The 18,297-nt window shown below is 38.1% G+C and overlaps 2 protein-coding genes across 3 annotated transcripts in view; one reads left to right on the top strand and one right to left on the bottom strand.

The window, feature by feature from the left end:
• PRKN (parkin RBR E3 ubiquitin protein ligase) overlaps positions 1-2,334 on the bottom strand; it is a 726,716-nt gene extending 724,382 nt beyond the window's left edge. The window contains exon 1 of one of the 2 annotated variants that reach the window (XM_027686963.1): positions 2,243-2,334. In XM_027686963.1, coding sequence (XP_027542764.1) covers position 2,243 — 1 coding nt within the window. In that variant the 5' untranslated portion in view covers positions 2,244-2,334. Of the gene's footprint in view, positions 1-1,983; positions 2,073-2,242 lie in introns of those variants that run through there. The other variant, XM_027686956.1, reaches the window with a different exon arrangement.
• A 63-nt stretch (positions 2,335-2,397) lies between these two features.
• PACRG (parkin coregulated) overlaps positions 2,398-18,297 on the top strand; it is a 232,809-nt gene continuing 216,909 nt past the window's right edge. The window contains exons 1-2 of the mRNA XM_027687004.1: positions 2,398-2,522; positions 2,719-2,892. Of these exons, the coding sequence (XP_027542805.1) occupies positions 2,761-2,892 (132 nt within the window). The 5' untranslated portion in view covers positions 2,398-2,522; positions 2,719-2,760. The remainder of the gene's footprint in view (positions 2,523-2,718; positions 2,893-18,297) is intronic.

The raw sequence follows: 18,297 nt of genomic DNA, 5'->3' as shown, positions 1-18,297 counted from the left end.
CCCTAAGTCAAGGACCTTTCAGTTTCCCGTGGTCTGCCCAAGAGTAGGTGCACAAGAAGCTCAGAGAGAGTGTGACCAGGACAGCTGACCTGAACTGGCCACAAGGATATTCCATACCACAGAACATCAGTATATGAACTGGTGGGAGCTGGCCTGGAGGATGGGCTGGGCATCAGTCAGTGGCAGTGAGCAGCTGTATTGTGCATCCATTTGTTTCTCTCGGGCTTCATTCCTCTCTCTCCTTTTCATTACAATTATCATCATCATTAGCCTTAACAGCATTACTATTGTATTTTACTTTGGTTCAATTATTGAACTGTTCTTTCCTCAACCCACAAGTTTTACTTTCTTTTTCCCCCACCCCCACCCCCTCGACTCTCCTCCCCACCCCCCCGGGGAAGGCAGCATGGTACTTAGTTGCCTGATGGGGTTAAACCACGGCAGGTTGCAACTCATGTAAAGCTTCATTTATAAATTTGCAACTAATTAGTATGTACATTTTATAATCAATATTCACAAACATTTCCATCTGCCACAGCGAAAATAAAATTATCATTCATCAGTCATATAACATTTATATTCATGAGCATAAGTAAATATTTAGATTTCAGTGTGAGGGCTAGAGGCATCCACTCTGTAACCACATAGGCTGTCCCTCAGGTGCACTCAACTTACTTTTCTGAAGCATACAAAAGCAAACACACACTGTAGTTCTGTTAACGCGTGTATTTTATATACTACAGCAATACACCATATCAGCAGACAACACTGCAAAATTAAAAAATAGCAGAATACCTAACCCTCTGTGCTTTCCTTAAGCCAAGCCTTTAATTTAAAATATTCTCATCTACAAAAGGCAAAAATAGCCCAAATGACAAGAAAGTCCAGGAAGCAAAATTCCACAACTAGGAAGAGACTATTTGCATAAGTATTTATAGATACTGAAAACTAACTGCTTTTAACTTTCTTTTTAGCTTTAACAAAGCTGATAGAAAAAGAACATTAGCCACAAACTTATGGTCATGTGCTGCTAAGAAAAAAAAGTATCTAACTGAAAAACCCATAGGATTCTAGGTCACTTTTGAGATGTTCAATTTAAAAACAATAAATATTTTAACAAAAAATGCATGGTTTTCAATTTGATTGGGTCTTACATAGACAGCAATTATGACACCTACAGTGATGATGAAACAGCAAGTCTGAGGACGGCAAGGAATTGTTAGATTACACATGCATCCACTATGTTTTATAGGTCTTTACTTTCGATATTGAGAAAGTAAATGCAAGATGAAATGTGTCATTTGTGAACTCCCCAGGTAGAGATTCATCTTACAAGGAACAGGAGAAAAGCCACTGCTGGAACAAGAGATTCACGTGTTGCACTAGCACTGGACGGGCACAGGAACCATGCTCAAGGACCACAGGGTCAACCTGCCAACACTGTCCGGCCCAAGTTGCTTCTTTGTCATGCCACCACCAGCAACCACCACGCCCGACCAATAACTCGTTTTTATAAATGTTGGCAAGGGCAAAAAAGTTCGCAGATCACATAAAACCTCGTCCAAAGGTATTCACAGTCGATATACCGAGGAGGAATAAAAATTAATTTAAAAATAACCTCAGTGACAAGGCCTTGGCCAGGCCCGCTCTCCCACAGGTGGGCACTGACCCCTCTCGGCCCTTTGCCCCCCGTGTCCCCGCGCGGCCCCGACGGGCGCACCATGCGCTGTGACCGGTGCGCGCAGCACCGAAGGCAGCGCCGGCTCGTCCAGAGGCGCGCGCCCGCCGCCATCCGAGGCGCTCCTGCCCCGCCGAAGCGCCGGGGGAGGTGGGCGGGGAGGGAGGGGAATCAAAGGGAGGCGCCCCGGCCCCCGCTGCCCCCCGAGGCCGCAGAGAGAGCGGCAGGGGCAGCAAAGGCAGAGAAGGGGCGGGCAGGAAAGGGCGGACCCTCATCCGGGCTCGCTCCCTGACGCGCTCACTCACCGATCATGGCGGCGGGGGTGGAGAAGGGGGGCGCGTACACGCGCGCGCACGTGCCGGCCGCGCCCTCCCGCTCGAGCGCTTCCCCGGCAGCCGACCGGTGGAGTCGCGAGACTGCGGGCGGGGCGTGACGGCGCGGAATGCGCATGCGCCTCCGTGAAGCGCGCGCGGGGCCCCCTGGGTAACGTAGTTCGCCACTTCACACCGGCCCCTACTCTGCCCACGTGATCACCTCTCCCCCCCCCGCCCCTCCAGCCCTCACTTTCGCTAATGACTTTCTTGCTAATTGCCGTCTGTCGCCTCGGTCTTCGGCGCACTGAGGGCGGGCACAGCCGGGCGGGGCAGCTGGGTCTCTCTGCGGCTCCCTTCGCGCTTCCCAGGCGGGTTGTTGACGCGTTGCCTGGCAACGGTCGCGTGTCCGGGGGACCGCCCGCGGCGGCCGGTGCCCAACGAACCCCGTGAGGGAGGGACCGCAGGGCCGCAGCCGGCGGGGGCACAGCGGCGGGCGGGGGGGAGAAGCCCCCGGGGGACAAGGACAGCAGGTGGTGATGAAGGGCTGGACACGGTGGAGTAGGGGGGGACGAGCTGGGATGATGCAGAAGGGGTCCTGGAGGGGGGAAGGAAGGCGCGGGAGGGGTGTGGGGGTGTGTCGCTGATCTTGAAGAGAGCGGAGATAGAGCTGCTGCCGTCTTCTAACTGGCTGGGTACGGGGCGCTGATGTTCGCTTGTTTTTTCCAGTCCGTATTTCTCCTCTGGTCCGTCGCGGGCGCCGGTGGGGAGATGGTAGTGGACAAGGCGGGCTCGGGCCCCTCGAAGCCCGCAGATGACAGGTGCCCCCGGCAGCGGGAGAAGAAGAACAAGCAGCAGGCCTGCGACGGATTCACTATTAGAGCCATGATGAAAAACAGCGTGGTACGTTTGCTGCTAGCATAGAGGTGACATTAATTAGCTTACCTTAACGTGTCCAAGAAGCATAGCCAGTTAGAGCTGAAGAAAAAGCATGTCATGAAGGTGTGCAAGTTATAGTAATACCTTCTCTGGGTTATGCTGGTTGCTGAAATTACCTTCAGAATTTACAGAAGTATTATCAGAAGATAACTCTGTGCCTGTGGTAATTGTGATGCCTCGACTACCAAGTGCATTGCTTTGGTGCCATCCTATTAAACTGCTAGCCTATGGGCTTGTGTGCGAGGCTCACTGCCTTGCATTTAGCAATATGCTGTGAAGTGGTACTGCAGTAATACTCGAAAGTGTTTCCATACACTGGTACAATGTGTTAAAAATTTGATGTCAATCTTACATAGGATGGCAAAGATCTGGAAAATACACTAGTTTTTAAAATAGGCTTGAAAAATAATAAAAAACTTCCACACCGTCTAGGACAATACTAAACTGGAAACAAACATTAGTTCTCCAACTCGTAGTTCAAAGACAAAGAGGAGTTGATCCAGTGAACTTTATTTTAAGATAACAGTCACAATTTCTAACAAATTTAGAGGTTTATGAGTTAAAATATTAGTATAAAATTGCTTTATATTGTTTTATTTGCCTACCTTTGTCAGAATTTAGGAATAAAAAAAACTCTTGAATTGTATTTTTCTTTATTTGGACACTGTTCAAGGTGTTAGCAAAGTCTTGAGTTCTCAAGGGGTTTTTTGGAATCTATATACTATTCCAACAGAAATTAAGAAATACATTATTTCCCTTTTCCTGAAGTGGTCTTCTTGGAGCAGTCTCTCTGGTCTTGTTATCTGTAAGAGCATTCTCTTAAAAACCCAAACAAGTCCATCTTTAAACAAATTTTAAGTAGAGCAAAAATTGTGCACTTAAAGAACTTTCTTCTCATTAGTAAGACTAAAATATGTTTCACCTTAGTTGGAAAAACACAAGGCAAACACAACAACAAAACTCCTTTGTTTTAAAGATTGTTTGGTTTGTTTTTTATTCTAGAGATCAATGGAATAGACTATAATACTTCAGCAACTTTAAGGATTAATTTTTAAAAGATGTTTCCTCTTCTCTGAACAAAATTCAAGTAATGGATATTTGCACATATTTGTTTTCACCTTGATATGTAAAAGACACTTAATTTTGTCTAGAAGAATCAGCAGTTTCAATGGAGTTGGAGAAATATATATTTAATTTTTTAAAAGGATCTGTGACTTGTGAACATAACTAGCTATGAGTTTAATCAGAATGTAGGTTTCCTTTTAAATATTTATAGAGTATTAACTTTTATGGCTGCATTTCTGACTTCCTAAACATGAGCAGAAGGTTAATTCACGGGTAAAGTGGCTGCCTTTGGAGCTACTTGTTGAATCACAGAAGTTACTTTCTTTGGCAAGGACCTCTGTAGATCATCTAACCCAACTTCCCATTTGAAGTAGGCCTGTCACTAGCACTAGATCAGATCAGTCATGGGTTTTCCTCACTAAGCTGTGAAACCTGCCAACTTCAGTAATTCCCTGACCTCTCCGGGCCATCTCTGCCTTGCCCATCTGCCCCCCTGCCTGCCCCCTTGGCCTTGTCAGAGGTCAAGTTTGCAGTGTTCTGACCTGCTGCTCAGGCTCTACTCATAACTGGGTAGGAAGCAGTGAAACTGTTAGCCCTGACACTACAGATCTCCCAGGACCACTATGTTTTGCAAAAGCTCCAGGTGAGGATAGGCAGACACTAGAATCATTTCCAGTCAATGTGCAAAAAAAAATCAGTGTAGAGTAAGGAATATCTATCTCGCTGCCTCTCTGTCTGCGCAAAAGTCTGTGTCCCTCTTCTCTTTTCCAACAACTGGTTAAATGGAGCTTCAGATTTATTAAGTGCTCACATGTCAGAGGTTGACATCATTGATGAAGTTCTCATTGAAAGGATTAGGAGTTGACTGGAAGGTTGAAAGCACAGCAGGAAAATATAGTTAGGACATGGTAATTCTTTTTGTTAGCAGCATGACAAGGCATAGGGTTGTAAGCGAACGTGTTTGGCATCTCCAGGTCAAACAACAAGGTACTAATGAATAGCTTTTGGTGCAAGCGTGCAGTTAGTCTTAAACTCTTAGTGTGGAGTCTTAACAGATTACCATTACACATCTATGACTGTAAATGTTGTAGTAAAGGTTCCAGAATTCTATGATGTTGCTTTTGCAGTGTTTTATTAAACTGTTTTTCATGAAAGTTCCTGCTTTCACAGCCAGTAGTAAGTGCAGAAATTAAGTACTTCCAATACTGAAGACTTGTCTCAGGTCTCACTAAATCTAAAATTTCCTTATTGAAATACAGTACTTAATAAATATTCACCAAAAATATTCCTGAAGAAAGTCTTTCAGTTTAAGTTATTCCAAAACTGTAAATTTATATAGTGGTTGAGGTTAAGAGCAAGATTCAATAAAGGTCCTCTACAGTAACAAGATTCAGTAAAGGTCTTCTACTAACAAGCTAGGTATTGTGACATTTACATTTTAATTATTATGTCCTCCAAGTAGAATCAAGAATGCCAAGTTATGTACTGATAGCTCAAAGGTACTGCATGTAGAATTAGGAATAAAATTAAAAATTAATATATAGACTGGCAAGTAGAAAAATGTCTGAACGTGAATGTAGGCTGCAGGGAGATATTTCTCTTCCCTTCTGATCCTCTCCAGATTATATTTTTCCTATTTTTTGCAACTGTACATAAGAGAATAAAGTGTTAGTGTCCCCATTTTCTGTAATGCACTAGTGATAAAAGCACTTTTTCAAGGATAGGATTCATTCTATTACTCAAAGAAAACTGTGGAAAGGGAATTCTAGTCTATCTGCCACTTTTTAACAGATTCTTAACCAAGAATTTATAAAATTACTGGGATGGAAAAATCTACACAGAGGGAAAAATCTGCATGTCTTTTCAAAGTGCTGTTACCATGCAGCAGAGAGTTAGGATTCATAGGGCTAGAAAGTGGCAAGGTAGGAAACTCACTAGGCAATATATTTTAGTGCATATGTAATTCATGCAGGAGTTTTGAAAACTTTGTTCTTTGGAATTTTATGTCCATCATTGCTTGCTAGAATGGACCTGATGATATGGAGTGGAATTAGAACTTAAGTCATCCCTCCTGAGTTCTGAGCCCATAGCCCATAAAGCTATGAAAGATTGTTCTTTCTTTTTCTCTTTCTTTTTTTTTCTTTGTTTTCTGTTTTACCTGAACCTTGATTTCCTTACTGCAAAACAGCAGAACTTCAGCACGAAAGATGGAGTTTATCTTTCCTCTACAGGTCCTCTGTTAATAACACTTTTACCATGTAAGTTGAAGTATCGTTCTGTAGCATGTGAATTTGAACTCCTCTGGCCAGAGTACTGAGTTTGGATTTTCTACCCATCTTAGAGTATAAACCAGCAGATTTTATATAAAAAATATTACTATTACATTCATCTGTATTCCATGAAATCAGTCAGAAACTGCCACTAGGAATAGGCCACAGGGATAGAGCGAAATTGTCTACTAGATGGCCCTAGAAAGGAAGTAATGGTAAGAATTACTGTATTTCTGTAATGCTAAGAATTACTGTATTTCTAAAACCAAAGCAATTGTTCAACCTATGAGAGTCTTAGCTATGTGCCAGAGCCCAACTTTCATCTCCTGAAAGAAGTATAACTGCTCATAAGCAGAAAAATGGTTATTTGGATTGCGCTTCTGGATTTTCATTCTTCTGTTCCTCATTTAGGAGGCTATGGTCTGTATGTATTGGGATTAGTTCTTAGTCTTTGTTGTTTAAACTCCTCTTTCAAGCCATGATCAGTAATGTGTGTTGTGAAGGGCTTTTTTACACTGTACCATTTGATAATAACTCATAGCAAGAGTTTAATTTTAACCATAGAGAAAATGTGATTTGTTTACATTCCGAAACTTTTAATTTGACATTCTATTTATAGTCATCCACATGTGTAACTGAAGCTGCTTTTATTATTTACCTTGTAGCAGTAAAAGTTTCTAATCTGATTTTGAGGCTATAGGAAAGAATTGTTTACAAGAAAGAAGTATCTTTCAATTATAATAGCTAATTTATTGGAAAAGGTAGTGTGTTTTGGCATAAATGGGTGTCAAGTTAAAGGAATGTTTTGATAAATCCTTATCAAGAATTTAGCACTTCCGTCTTGGAGGAACTGCTCCAGTTTAACAATAGCAATTGCATACAATCTACAAGTATACTTCAGTGAACACTATGAGACAATTTAGACTGTCACTGCTCTGGAAAGCAGTTCTATCTTCTTCCTCTTTCAGTCTGTTTAGTACTGCTACCCCTTATTGTGTCCACATTTGTACAGTGTTGGCCGATCAGGGACTTGATCCTGCTGAAAAATACTCCAACCTGTTGAAGCTAACAGCATTGAACTGCAGTCTTTGGGATTTAGGCAAGCAAAGCTTCTGCTTCCACAAACCTCATCTGTTTTGCCCTTCTCCCTCTCCTGACTGCATTCTTCCATCTCCCCTTTTCCACTGGCATTGCTTTTTCTTCAAATGCAGAGAAGGTTGGCTCAATTCTAACAGCTCTTAAGTTAAAATACGCAAGGAGAAGGGAAGCAGGAAGATGTTAGTCCAAGTTGTGTGGGTGGGAATGTACCTTGGCAACATCATGGTCTTAATTCATTTAAAACCAATTATAAAATTGAGTTCTAGCAGAGTAATTCCACAAGCATTTAAAGCAGCATAAAATTGTACCACAATTGAAAGGTGTGGTCTTTGTCCCTGGGCATTTATTCTTTGTGCAGTATGAGCTTTTGCATGGCCTTGCAGTGAATTAGAGTGGGGCCCTGGTTAAACCTAGATTAAAAGCAGCTCAGCACCTTTTTTTTTCCATCGCAGTGCAACCTTGACACAGGGTTTGGTAACAGTGTAAGCTCACAAAAGTTGTTGCTGCTACAGCCCTGCCTGCTTCTGCTTCATATTTGCACCTCCTCCTTTGTGCCAATACGCAGTCATGCAACTGGATTGATGAGACACTTGATTTGCATTAGGCTCAAACACAAAAAGCTTCAATGCAAGGAGGTTTTTATTTCTCCTCATAAAGTTGTGTTCTTTTCCAATCCCATGCTTGTGTTTACTGTAATGGCCACTTTGATAGTATAATGAAAAAGCAGAATATACAGCAAAACTACTAATGCTTAAGACCATAATGTCTTCAAAAAGCTTCTATTTCATATTATGTTTTCTGGCTATAACTTACATGGCTTAATCATACTACTCTTGTTTTTTTTAAATACTTTAAAATCAGCCTTTATTTATTTTTGCAAATGTGGTAAAAGATTGGTATTTCTCATCAGTGCTAAGATGATATGATGTGCTTAATATCCTAAGTATGAAGAAATCATGCTGTTTTATCTATGAAAATCTGTTACACATTTGACTCTTCAGTAAATCTTCTCTTATAATTCAGTCATATGACTTAAAATGGATAATAAGTAAATTATTGGCTAGATTCTGTTTCAGGTTTTTGATTAACAATTCTTGTCTTAAATCAGTTAATTTGATTCATGATATTTTATGCAGAAAAAGACCTTGGAAGGTTTTAAGTTTCATAACTAGGGAAGGTAAATGTAAATTGATTTTAAAACATTATGACCATGCTGTTTCAAGACTCCTAATCACTTTTTTATGAACTAATAAATAAAATATTCTATACAATAAAATAAAATATTCTATATAATAAAATAGTTGTCTAATTATTTCAATTCTTGCATTGGAATGAAACTATTTTAAACTTTGTGAACTGTTTACAGATTTCATACAGGTTAAAATCCTGCAGTACTCTGAATATATGGGTATCTTTATCTAGTGTTTCTCTGAATGAAGAGGGCCTATTTTGGTTTTGAGATTTATTTTTTTTACTGCAAATATAGGAATTCTGAACAAATTATTAGACAGTAGTTGATAACAATTATCTCTGAACAAGATTTTGAGCTGTCAACTTGCTGAATAGGGAATTATCTAAAGTCAGCATTTTCTATGTGCATCTATCCTCTATGTGGGCTGCAGCCTTCATGTTAGTATTCTTCCTATTAGTTGGATGAGAATGCTGCAGGATACCTGGAGTGAGTTCAGTGAAGAGCCATCAAGGCAGGTTCTGGAGCACATGTTCCAGGAGGAGAGGCTGAGGGAAACTGTATTTCAGCATGGAGAAGAGAAAGCTACCAGGATACCTGATCGTATTAGGTCCTAACAGACCTAGTGACCCAAGAGCTGTGAGAAAGCTGTCAGGAAGATAAAGCCAGTCTGTTCTCTCTAGTGATAGGAGGACAGGAGATGTGTGTTGAAACAAGGTGTTTAGGATGGTGAAAAGCTTTTTCACAATGAAGATAGTTAAGCAGTGCATCAAGTTTCCCTGATGTTATGCAGTCTTCTTGGAGGTTTTCAAGACCCAAATGGAAAAAGCCCTGAGCAACTTGTTCTGACATAATCTTGCCTGGAGAAGGAGGTTGAATTGGAGTCTTCCTCAGGTCATTTCCAACCTGAGTTTTCCCATGATTCTACTACTACTTCCATAATATGGTGGTTTGTGGTCACTCTATGGCTTTGCTACTACTAAGGTCAGACAAATTAGTGATGACTAATTTACTCTCCATTTGGGCAAAGAAAAAGGCATTTGAGGGTTTTTGCTTTAATAGGTTTGCTGCTTTTCTGAAGGTGTAAGGGGATAATAAATACTGCAACTCCCTTCTGACCATCAGAAAAGCTTTATAACACCGTATAGTTCTGGTTATATTAGTGAACTACGTCGTAAATGTAAGATTGACTTTATAAATACAATTGAGTAAGCCTGCATCAGGGCTTGGGTAGCAGCAACACATGCTTATTAGCTGGGATTAGCTGCGGCTAATTCTTGTTATATGGTCTGCTGCAAGTATGCAGCGAGTGCTGCTGCCAAACATGCAATGAATGCTTCAAGGAATTGAAGCAGCTGACTGTGTCTCTAGCTGTCAACCTCGGGTTGCTGTCCCTTGTCTCACAGTCTCTTCTTGTCACTGCTGTAACTTAAATGACATTGGAAGCTTTCAGTGGATGAAAAAGACAAGAGATGTAGCACAGTGGCATTTGCACTAGAAAAAGGAGTGCAGAAACAGAAAAGGAACTGAATGTGTCTCCTCAGAGGGAGGACCTGATCACTAACCCAGTATGATTTTTTTCCTATGGCTGTGCTCCCCAACCTTTTATACCAATGTGCTAAAGACAATTGTTGCCTTACTGCAGGCTGAGAGTGCTGAAATCCATACCAAGGAAATAGAAGTTTTCCTTCTTTTCTTAACTGATATTTCCAGTTTAATATATACACTTAGTCGATGTTTAACTGAAATTATCTGGTAAGGCTTTGAAGGGGTCAGAGAGATTTTGTTTCTTTCATGAAGTTTTCCTAACCACTTTAAATAACAATTATTGCAATGCCAAAAAAGACCGTAGCGAACAATACTATTGGTGCGTTGATAAAATTTCTAGATAATGTCATAGAAAAACTGCTGTGATAGACTGAGTGGTTCTTCCCAGCAGTAGTTAATTCTTTTATATACTTGACATTCATATAAGCACTTTGGCATAGCTTTTCATTTTCATAGCATAGTTAAATAATTTTTCTGGAAAATTTACTACTCTCTGATAACTTCGTTTCTTAGATAAAATACATGTCAGATAAGATGAAGTTATAAAGTTCTGTATGAAGTCACAATGTGCTGAAGGCTGGCTTATGGAAGTCTTATGTTAAATAGTTACACTCTGATTCTGTGGATACATTACAAATAAAATGCTTATTTTAGTTGTAAATTTTGGTCTCTGATGGGTGTAAGTTGAGGAGATGCATATAAAGAAGGGAATTTCTCCTGAGAACTATGTAGTTCTAGACTTCCAATGGAATTTCTGTTGGGCCTCTTACCTGAAAAAAACATAGGATTCTGATGTGGTAATAAAGCCTGCCTTAATTGTAATGTGATGGTAGACATATAATTTAGCTTTTCACACATTTGTGATCGTATCTTTTAATGTATATTTAGCAGTTTGCATGCTTGTGTTGGAAAGCAAGATTTTTCATTTTTAAAGATTACTCTTCACCCATGTTTCTGTAAAGGGTGATGTCAAGATCTTGATAGCAAGAATGAATATTGATTTGTTTTCAGTTTGATAATAGAAGTATGTCATACCTTAATCAAGAGCTAATGTCATTAGCCTGATTAGGATCCAGACTAGTTTTATTTGGTGATTTTTTGTATGATGAAAGACTTTTTAAACAAATGTGTACTGCAGTAAGTACAACAGTTCTGCACAATGTATGACAATGTTAAAACATAAAATACACCATAGAAATGTCTGTGCAATGAAAACTCTTGACTGCCTCGAAGCAAGCATGACATACTGTTAAATTCCTGTGTAATCACCATTTGGTGGAAGAATATGTCTTTAAAGTTAGGTTTTGATGCCTATTTCATTGGTCATAAGCATATTACTGAGGATTTTGCCTAGTTGGCAATACTTAGTATTCTGCACTAAAACCAATGTAAAACTAAATCAAAGGGTACAATATTTTCTTGCCTGTCTTATGTGCTTAAGACACCCATTGGTTTTTCCATTATCACATGAACATTTTAAAAATTTTGTCTCGCTCTGCATCTCATTATAATATGAAAGAAAGAACTACTTCTGCGTAAGTTGTTTGGACATACCCAGGTGTTCTGGAAAATATCTGTAGGTATTAGGCCTTCTAAATTTAGCAGGTCTTTCATTTTTTTCAATAATTGTTCAGATAGAATTTCTTTCCTGTTATTTCCATGTAAGATTTGTCTTAATGACAGCTGTATTATTAAGCCCATGATTTAGGGAATGAAATATTATTTCCTGAATATTTTTTTCTTTTTTAATTTAAGGGAAAGAGTGAGGAAAGCCCCATGCAATGAGAATTTCCTGCTAGGGAGTTAGTGTGCAAGGGCTTGTACAAGGAACATCCCTGCTAAAGAGTTAGGGTGCAAGGCTCTGTGCAAGGCTGGGTTTGTGCTAGGTCGTGCATATGAGGCTGGTGTGTGCCCCCATGCACACTCCCACTCCCATGTGCTCCACTGAGTGTGGCCACTGCAGCCCCCTTTTTATAATAGTATTTTAGAGGTGTTCTAAAAAATCCCAAAGCTTTGAACTTAGTTTCCTTTCCTTATAAGTGTCATTGCATAAAATTTGGGGACACACTCTATGATCCAAGTTTTCTGTTTCAAGGCTAAGCATTGTATACTTAATTAGAAAAGAGTGGTGGACTACATTTAAAACTTTAGAAAAAATAAGTTATGCCCTGGCTTTACTTACTGTCCTATTGCTGATGTATTAATGTGATACTAGTGTTTTGTATTTTGTATCTTCTCAGCTAAAACTATTTAGAGAAAGGTGCATGCATACTTTTATTGATATTGGTAGCCAGAATTTGATAAACCTTTTTCCCATAGAAGTTGAAAACATACATTCTTAGTTCCAGAAGCAGGTCTATTAATATCCTTTTTCTTCGCTCCTATCTACTGCTCATGCTCACTTTTTCTCTGATGTTATTTACTTTTCCTCTAGATGTGCCATTTTTTCATGTCAGTGGATTTCTCTTGCAGTGATGTTCATCAGGTGGGTTTTTGGGAGGAGGGCAGTAACACTTGGCAAAAAACCTTCTAGAGAATGTACTTATAAAGTTTACACCCAGACCTTATTAGAATATCCTATATAATATTTTTTCCTGTTAAAAAAGTCTCAAAGGAATGAGCACATTATACTTTTAAATTGCAGCTTTGTATGGTATGATTGGAAAATATTTTTCACAGGAAGTGGACATGTATTAGCTGATTTTTTTTATATTTTTTTATACTATGTTTTACTAACTCATCTCATGCCTTTCTAATTTGTGTGTCCTTCATTTAATTCACTGGGTTTTAGATTAATAGGTAAAGGTCAGAGGAACAAATTACTAGAAGTTGATTTAATCTCCTGTGTAATATAGTCCATGAAATTCAGAAAGTGATTTCTGCATGAAATGTGTAACTTCTGCTTGAGCTAGAAGATATGTTTTTTTAGCAAATAATAAAACCTAAAGGTAATGGTGGTGTCAGAGAGTCCATTTTGTCTCTAAATTATGGCAATGCTTACCTTAAATAATGCAATACTATTAAAAATTTGCAGTCTAGACGTATATAAAATCATCACAAAATACTCAAATTTCAATATGTAAATATTTTAGAGTGAGACAACTACTTACAGAGAGATACTATCTTTAAAAATCCACAAAAGTGAAGTTTTAGTGTGCTTCAGCCTTCTACCTAAAATCTTTTTAAGTCATGATTATTTTATGAGATTCTAGTATGCCTTTAGGCATATTTAAGATATATTAGAATATTATTATTCAGGACAACAATCAAGTTTTAATATTTTATTTGATAGCTTCTGAAGGCTTTTGGTCATCCAGTTGTTCATCCACTATGAAGAATTCAGACAGTGCACTAAAATTGTATAACATCCATCACTTTAATTTAAAAAAGTAAAATAAGTTCCCTTGTATCGTAAGAAATCAGTGAGTTACGTGTTTAAGATTTTATGAGATTTCCCAAACTCTTCTGTCTACTGTTATCTGACAAAGGAATCTTTATAACAGAAACGTCAACTGTGTGTTGCCCATTGACAACACTGTGCCTGTCAACACTATACAACGTTCAGGGCTTTGGGTGTAAATTTTGTTGAGGGAATTACTGGGTTTTAACAGACTTGCATCTCTTTAGATTGTCATTTTTCATTTTTCCCTGTCATCAGATAGAAATGAAATATTTTTCAGCTTAAATGAGAAAAAAAATGATCCTTTAGTAGCAATAGAAAAATTTTGCATCTATTGTACAATGTCCCATTAGGCAGTAATAACAAATTTATATTGGGTGGAAATATTAAAATATATTTGCAGAGGTAATCAATAAATTGCCATTAACAAATTGGTTAAGTCTAGATTTTTTGTCCCCATTTGATATTCCTTAACTTGTTCTTTATGAGGTCATCATTCGGTAGGAATTAGGTGATTATTTTGCCATGTTTTATCGTATTTGTCTTTTTGCTTCTGGCAAGTGGAACGCTATAAGCTCTTGCTCTTTTATAATATTAAATATTCTTCAGTTTTATCAGCAAGGAAAGCTTGCCTGATGGTGTGTTTAGCACCAATGTTTAGCCAACGACAGGGCTAAGCATTTCTGACCAAAATATTTGTTCTGATTACCAAAACAGTTCCTCTGAAAGCAGCTTTAGCTGAGATGTTTGTATGACCTTTTCTGCTTGAAGTCACAGATTAGGCTTCATACTTTGGAGAGGCTAAATGCAAATCAGCTGACTACTAACTGAAGGCTGTTCCCAGTAGACTGGAGGTAGGGTACCTTATGTCAGAAGTTCTTCTGAAGCCTTAACTGTGTTCTTAACTTGTGTGGCCTACTGGGCAAAGGTAGCTTTGCAGTTGGATTATCAGGATGTGCATCTGGGAAGTGAAAGTTGTAGACTTGAAATTTTGTGTACTGGAAAGAGAAATTTAGAAAATCATCACCTCTTGAGCTTGTATTCTAAATAAATATGCAAAAGATGGCAATATTATTTAAGGGGACCTTCCTGAAAGCAGGTTTTAGTCTTCAGAAAATAATTTCCTGGTGTGCATTTTCAGCAATCTGATATATAACTTTTGTAGTTTTGATTTAAGTGTCTGAACTCCGAAGAGGAATGGAAATACACCTACATCCCTGTATTCAGTATTCTGTAGGTATTCAGCATGTCTTCCAGAACTTAAACTTTTTGAATTGCTGAAGTGTCTCATTCTCTTCACCAGTGTTTAGGGAGCATGGGTTTAAAACCAAATTAAGGCTCTTTGAATTACCCTGATATTGGGGGCTGGTGTTCAATTATCAAACTGTATTTTTCATGCTGGGTTTGTACCATGAATAACTCAATGGGACAACAACCTTTTATTAGGCATCTAGAAAATGATATAATGTAAATATTGTTTATTACCTAGCAGAGGATGGAAAAAAATTCCATTTTTTTTTAAATGCTTGTTATAAGAGGGGATTCTGTAATCCTCTGTAGTATCTAGCACTGTTTCCTTTAGCCTGTATTTTTGAGTTTCTTTTTCCGATCTATTCCCTTGTTTTCTCAATCCCTGTCTAATTTACTGCTTTAGAGATGTATATTAACTTTACTTCAGAGTCCCAGTCTCAGAGACAGAGTAGTTCACAGGGTAACCATTGAATGAGCTATTATGGTGTCTTCCTTTCTTGCAAGCTACAAGCTGGCTGATTAAAATTATCATTTAGGATCATGTTTTTCCAAGGAAAGGATATGTGTTTTTAAGGGAGATCATAAATATTGTCATGGTTCTTGTGTTTTCAAAAGGACTCTCTAAAGCTGTATAAAATTTGCAGCCTAACCACTGGAAGATAATGCTACTACATGAAAAAACCCACAAAGTGAAAATGGAAAAACACATTGCACTATGTTCCAAGTATCCAAACTAACAAAGACTGATACCCTGTAGGGGTTTTTTTTGTTTGTTTTCTGGTTGATTAGTATAAAAATTAAACTTTTTTCTGCTGCTATTTAATAAGATATTTGGTGTCTAGTAACATGAGAGACAAACCTCCGGATTGAAGCACCGGCTCTGTTCTCCGTTACTTCCATAAAACATGAAGGCAGCTGTTTATGCTTGAAATCTGCCTTTTTCTCAAATTCAGTTGAAAATGACCAACAGATGCACATTCTTTAGGAATGAAGGCAGGCAAGTGTATAAGCCTTGTTTCCTTATGGTGTTTCAGACAAGGGTACACAGATGCATTCATCAGGCAATCAAGGAAAAGATCAAGTTCCTTTCAATCAGAAACCATTGCTTGAAGATGAACACTTAATAACTGAGTTACATGATTTTATTGTGAAAGTGAACAGTCTCAGAGCCTAGACTTCAGTTTTGGAACTAAGGACATTAGTGGCTTCAGTGGTTTTTCCAGTCAAGTAACTGGTATCAACAAAGTTGATGGCAGAGTGCATCAACAACACAACAGAGAATTTCCTGTAGAATCAGAAAACCTGAAGCAGATCCTTTTTGAACTTCATTAGAAAGTAGAAGTTATTTTCCTATAGTGACAGAGGAGAAACCTCTGACTTCCTTTCTGGCTCCCATGTTTAGCCTGTAGGTGTTATTTCACATGACTGAAGGTTAAAGAATCTGTTACTAAGTTTCACAATTAACCAGTAAGTATATTGTTGTTTATTTGGTCCTATTGTTTAACCTCCTGATTTTAATGTTCTAGAAACATGAATTTAATGGAAAGGTATGACATTTAAGCTACAATTTCTCAAATTTTAATAAATTCTTTCTGTTACACAATTTAAAAACAGGAAGGTAGTAATTATGGTAGCACTTCTAGTTTGCAAAAACTGCAACTGCAAAGCCACCAGTAAGACTAAGCACAGTAATGTATATTGAAGATTTTATTATATAAAAAAATGTGTGTAGTATTAATGAAAAACAGCCTTGCAACATTAAGTTCTTATAAATAAAATAGAATTAAGTGACAGATAAAAGACATAGAGGGAACAATTGCTTGGTATAAGCCAAATGTCTGTGTTTGTGTGTGAGAAAAAAGACAAAAATAATTTTATCAGTGTTCATTAATATAAAATACAGGTTTGTAATTTCTGTTTAATAGCAGTAAACATGTGAGATTAAAGTGGATTTGCTAGTTATGTAAGTAAAGGGCAATTTATAATATCGGAATACCACTTAATTTCCCAGCTCTTATTTACAATATTGTGTCTTCGGAGGGATAATAAAAGGAATTCTTCCAGGGATAGGCATTTTATGGAAAATTACTGTTAGAAAACTTACTTTGTTTTAGAAATAAAATGGCATGATTATAGAGGTTAGATGCTATCATGGAATAGTAAATTCCTAACACATTGATATAAATCCATTTTACGTTTTTTAAAAAAAACATTTATTTAGTGATCTGTGAGTTCAGTTTATAGGCTGGTACTTTAGTATTGGACACTTAATTTATTTTCTCAGAGTATATAGGTGTTTTTATTTAATGTTGTAAATAGATTCACAACCTACATTAAAATGTTGCTTTTTAATTACTAGATATGTTTTCTGTGAACTACCAAAAATTGAAAAGAAACTGAAAGCCGAGGACTTGTACTGTGAAGAGTATAGAGTATGAAACAAGTATCGATAAGCTTTTTTTTCTTTTTTTTATTATGAGCCCTGTATTCATACTGTTTCATTTTCTCAAGACAGTGTGTATTGTACATGTGCTGCAGCGAAAATTCAGCTACAAAAATGTAACCTAAAGGAAAAAATCATGCTTTTGCCAAAGACTTGAGCAGGTGATGATTTGATATTTTCAGAATTTGTATACAAAAAACCTTAATGGAATGTAAAAAAGATAAAATCTTCCCATTTTCACTTAAGTAAGGGGTTTTTTTTTAAAGATATAAATAATCTTGCTAAGCAGAACTTCTCCTTATGTGCTTATCCTTTAAACTCCAAATTTTTGAAGTATGATATAAAAAACTTGAGAATGATAAACCTAAGTGATTTTTTTAAGTCATTCATATCATCCTCAGCTACAATGTTTGCAATATTACAGATGGAAAGTGACCACATAGGTAATAACGTCAATGTACAACTGAAAAACAGGAAAGCAAAGGTGGTGGTGGTGTGTATGTATGGACAGTGGATGGCACTGTTTGTGGATTGATGCTCAGTGAAGAATCAGGACGGCCTAAGTAAATTAGTTTCAGCCAGCTCTTCAGACTTGCATATGGCATTCAGAGTGTACTAATCTTCCTGATAAACCATCTCCTTTCTGGCACAGCCACAAGTAAGATATACATATACCTCATCAAATCTCTCAGCGGTTTTGGTCTTCAGTATCTTTTTTTTCCTCTTTTACGCAGTACTACACCTTTATTTCTTTCATTCCAGGCAATTTTTTAACAATATGTCCTTTTTTGGTTTCTTTTTTTCACAAGAGCCTTAGGTCTTTAGTCCATCTGTGTTTGCAGGAATGAAATAAAATAAGGAATCTGCTAGCTTCTATTGCTACTGACAAAGTGTGTTGTCTCAAGATCTCAAAGTTTTGTGTTAAACATATCAAGAGGTAGAACCCATCCACAAGTAAAGGCTTCCAGGTCTGAAAAGAAACCACCCATCAGAATTGTCTTGAAGCTGACTGATAGGAGTTGACCTATCCAGTTCAGGGTGACTGAGTCATTTCTGCCAGTCTCCCAGGCAAGTCAGCAGCACATGGTGATCTTCAGTGTCAAAC

Source organism: Neopelma chrysocephalum, unplaced genomic scaffold, assembly GCF_003984885.1.
Source record: "Neopelma chrysocephalum unplaced genomic scaffold, ASM398488v2 Primary Assembly neopelma1_23, whole genome shotgun sequence".
In the NCBI taxonomy this organism is placed as follows: Eukaryota; Metazoa; Chordata; class Aves; order Passeriformes; family Pipridae; genus Neopelma; species Neopelma chrysocephalum.
Note: the sequence above shows the minus strand (reverse complement) of the source record. Positions and strands in the feature narration are given on the sequence as shown.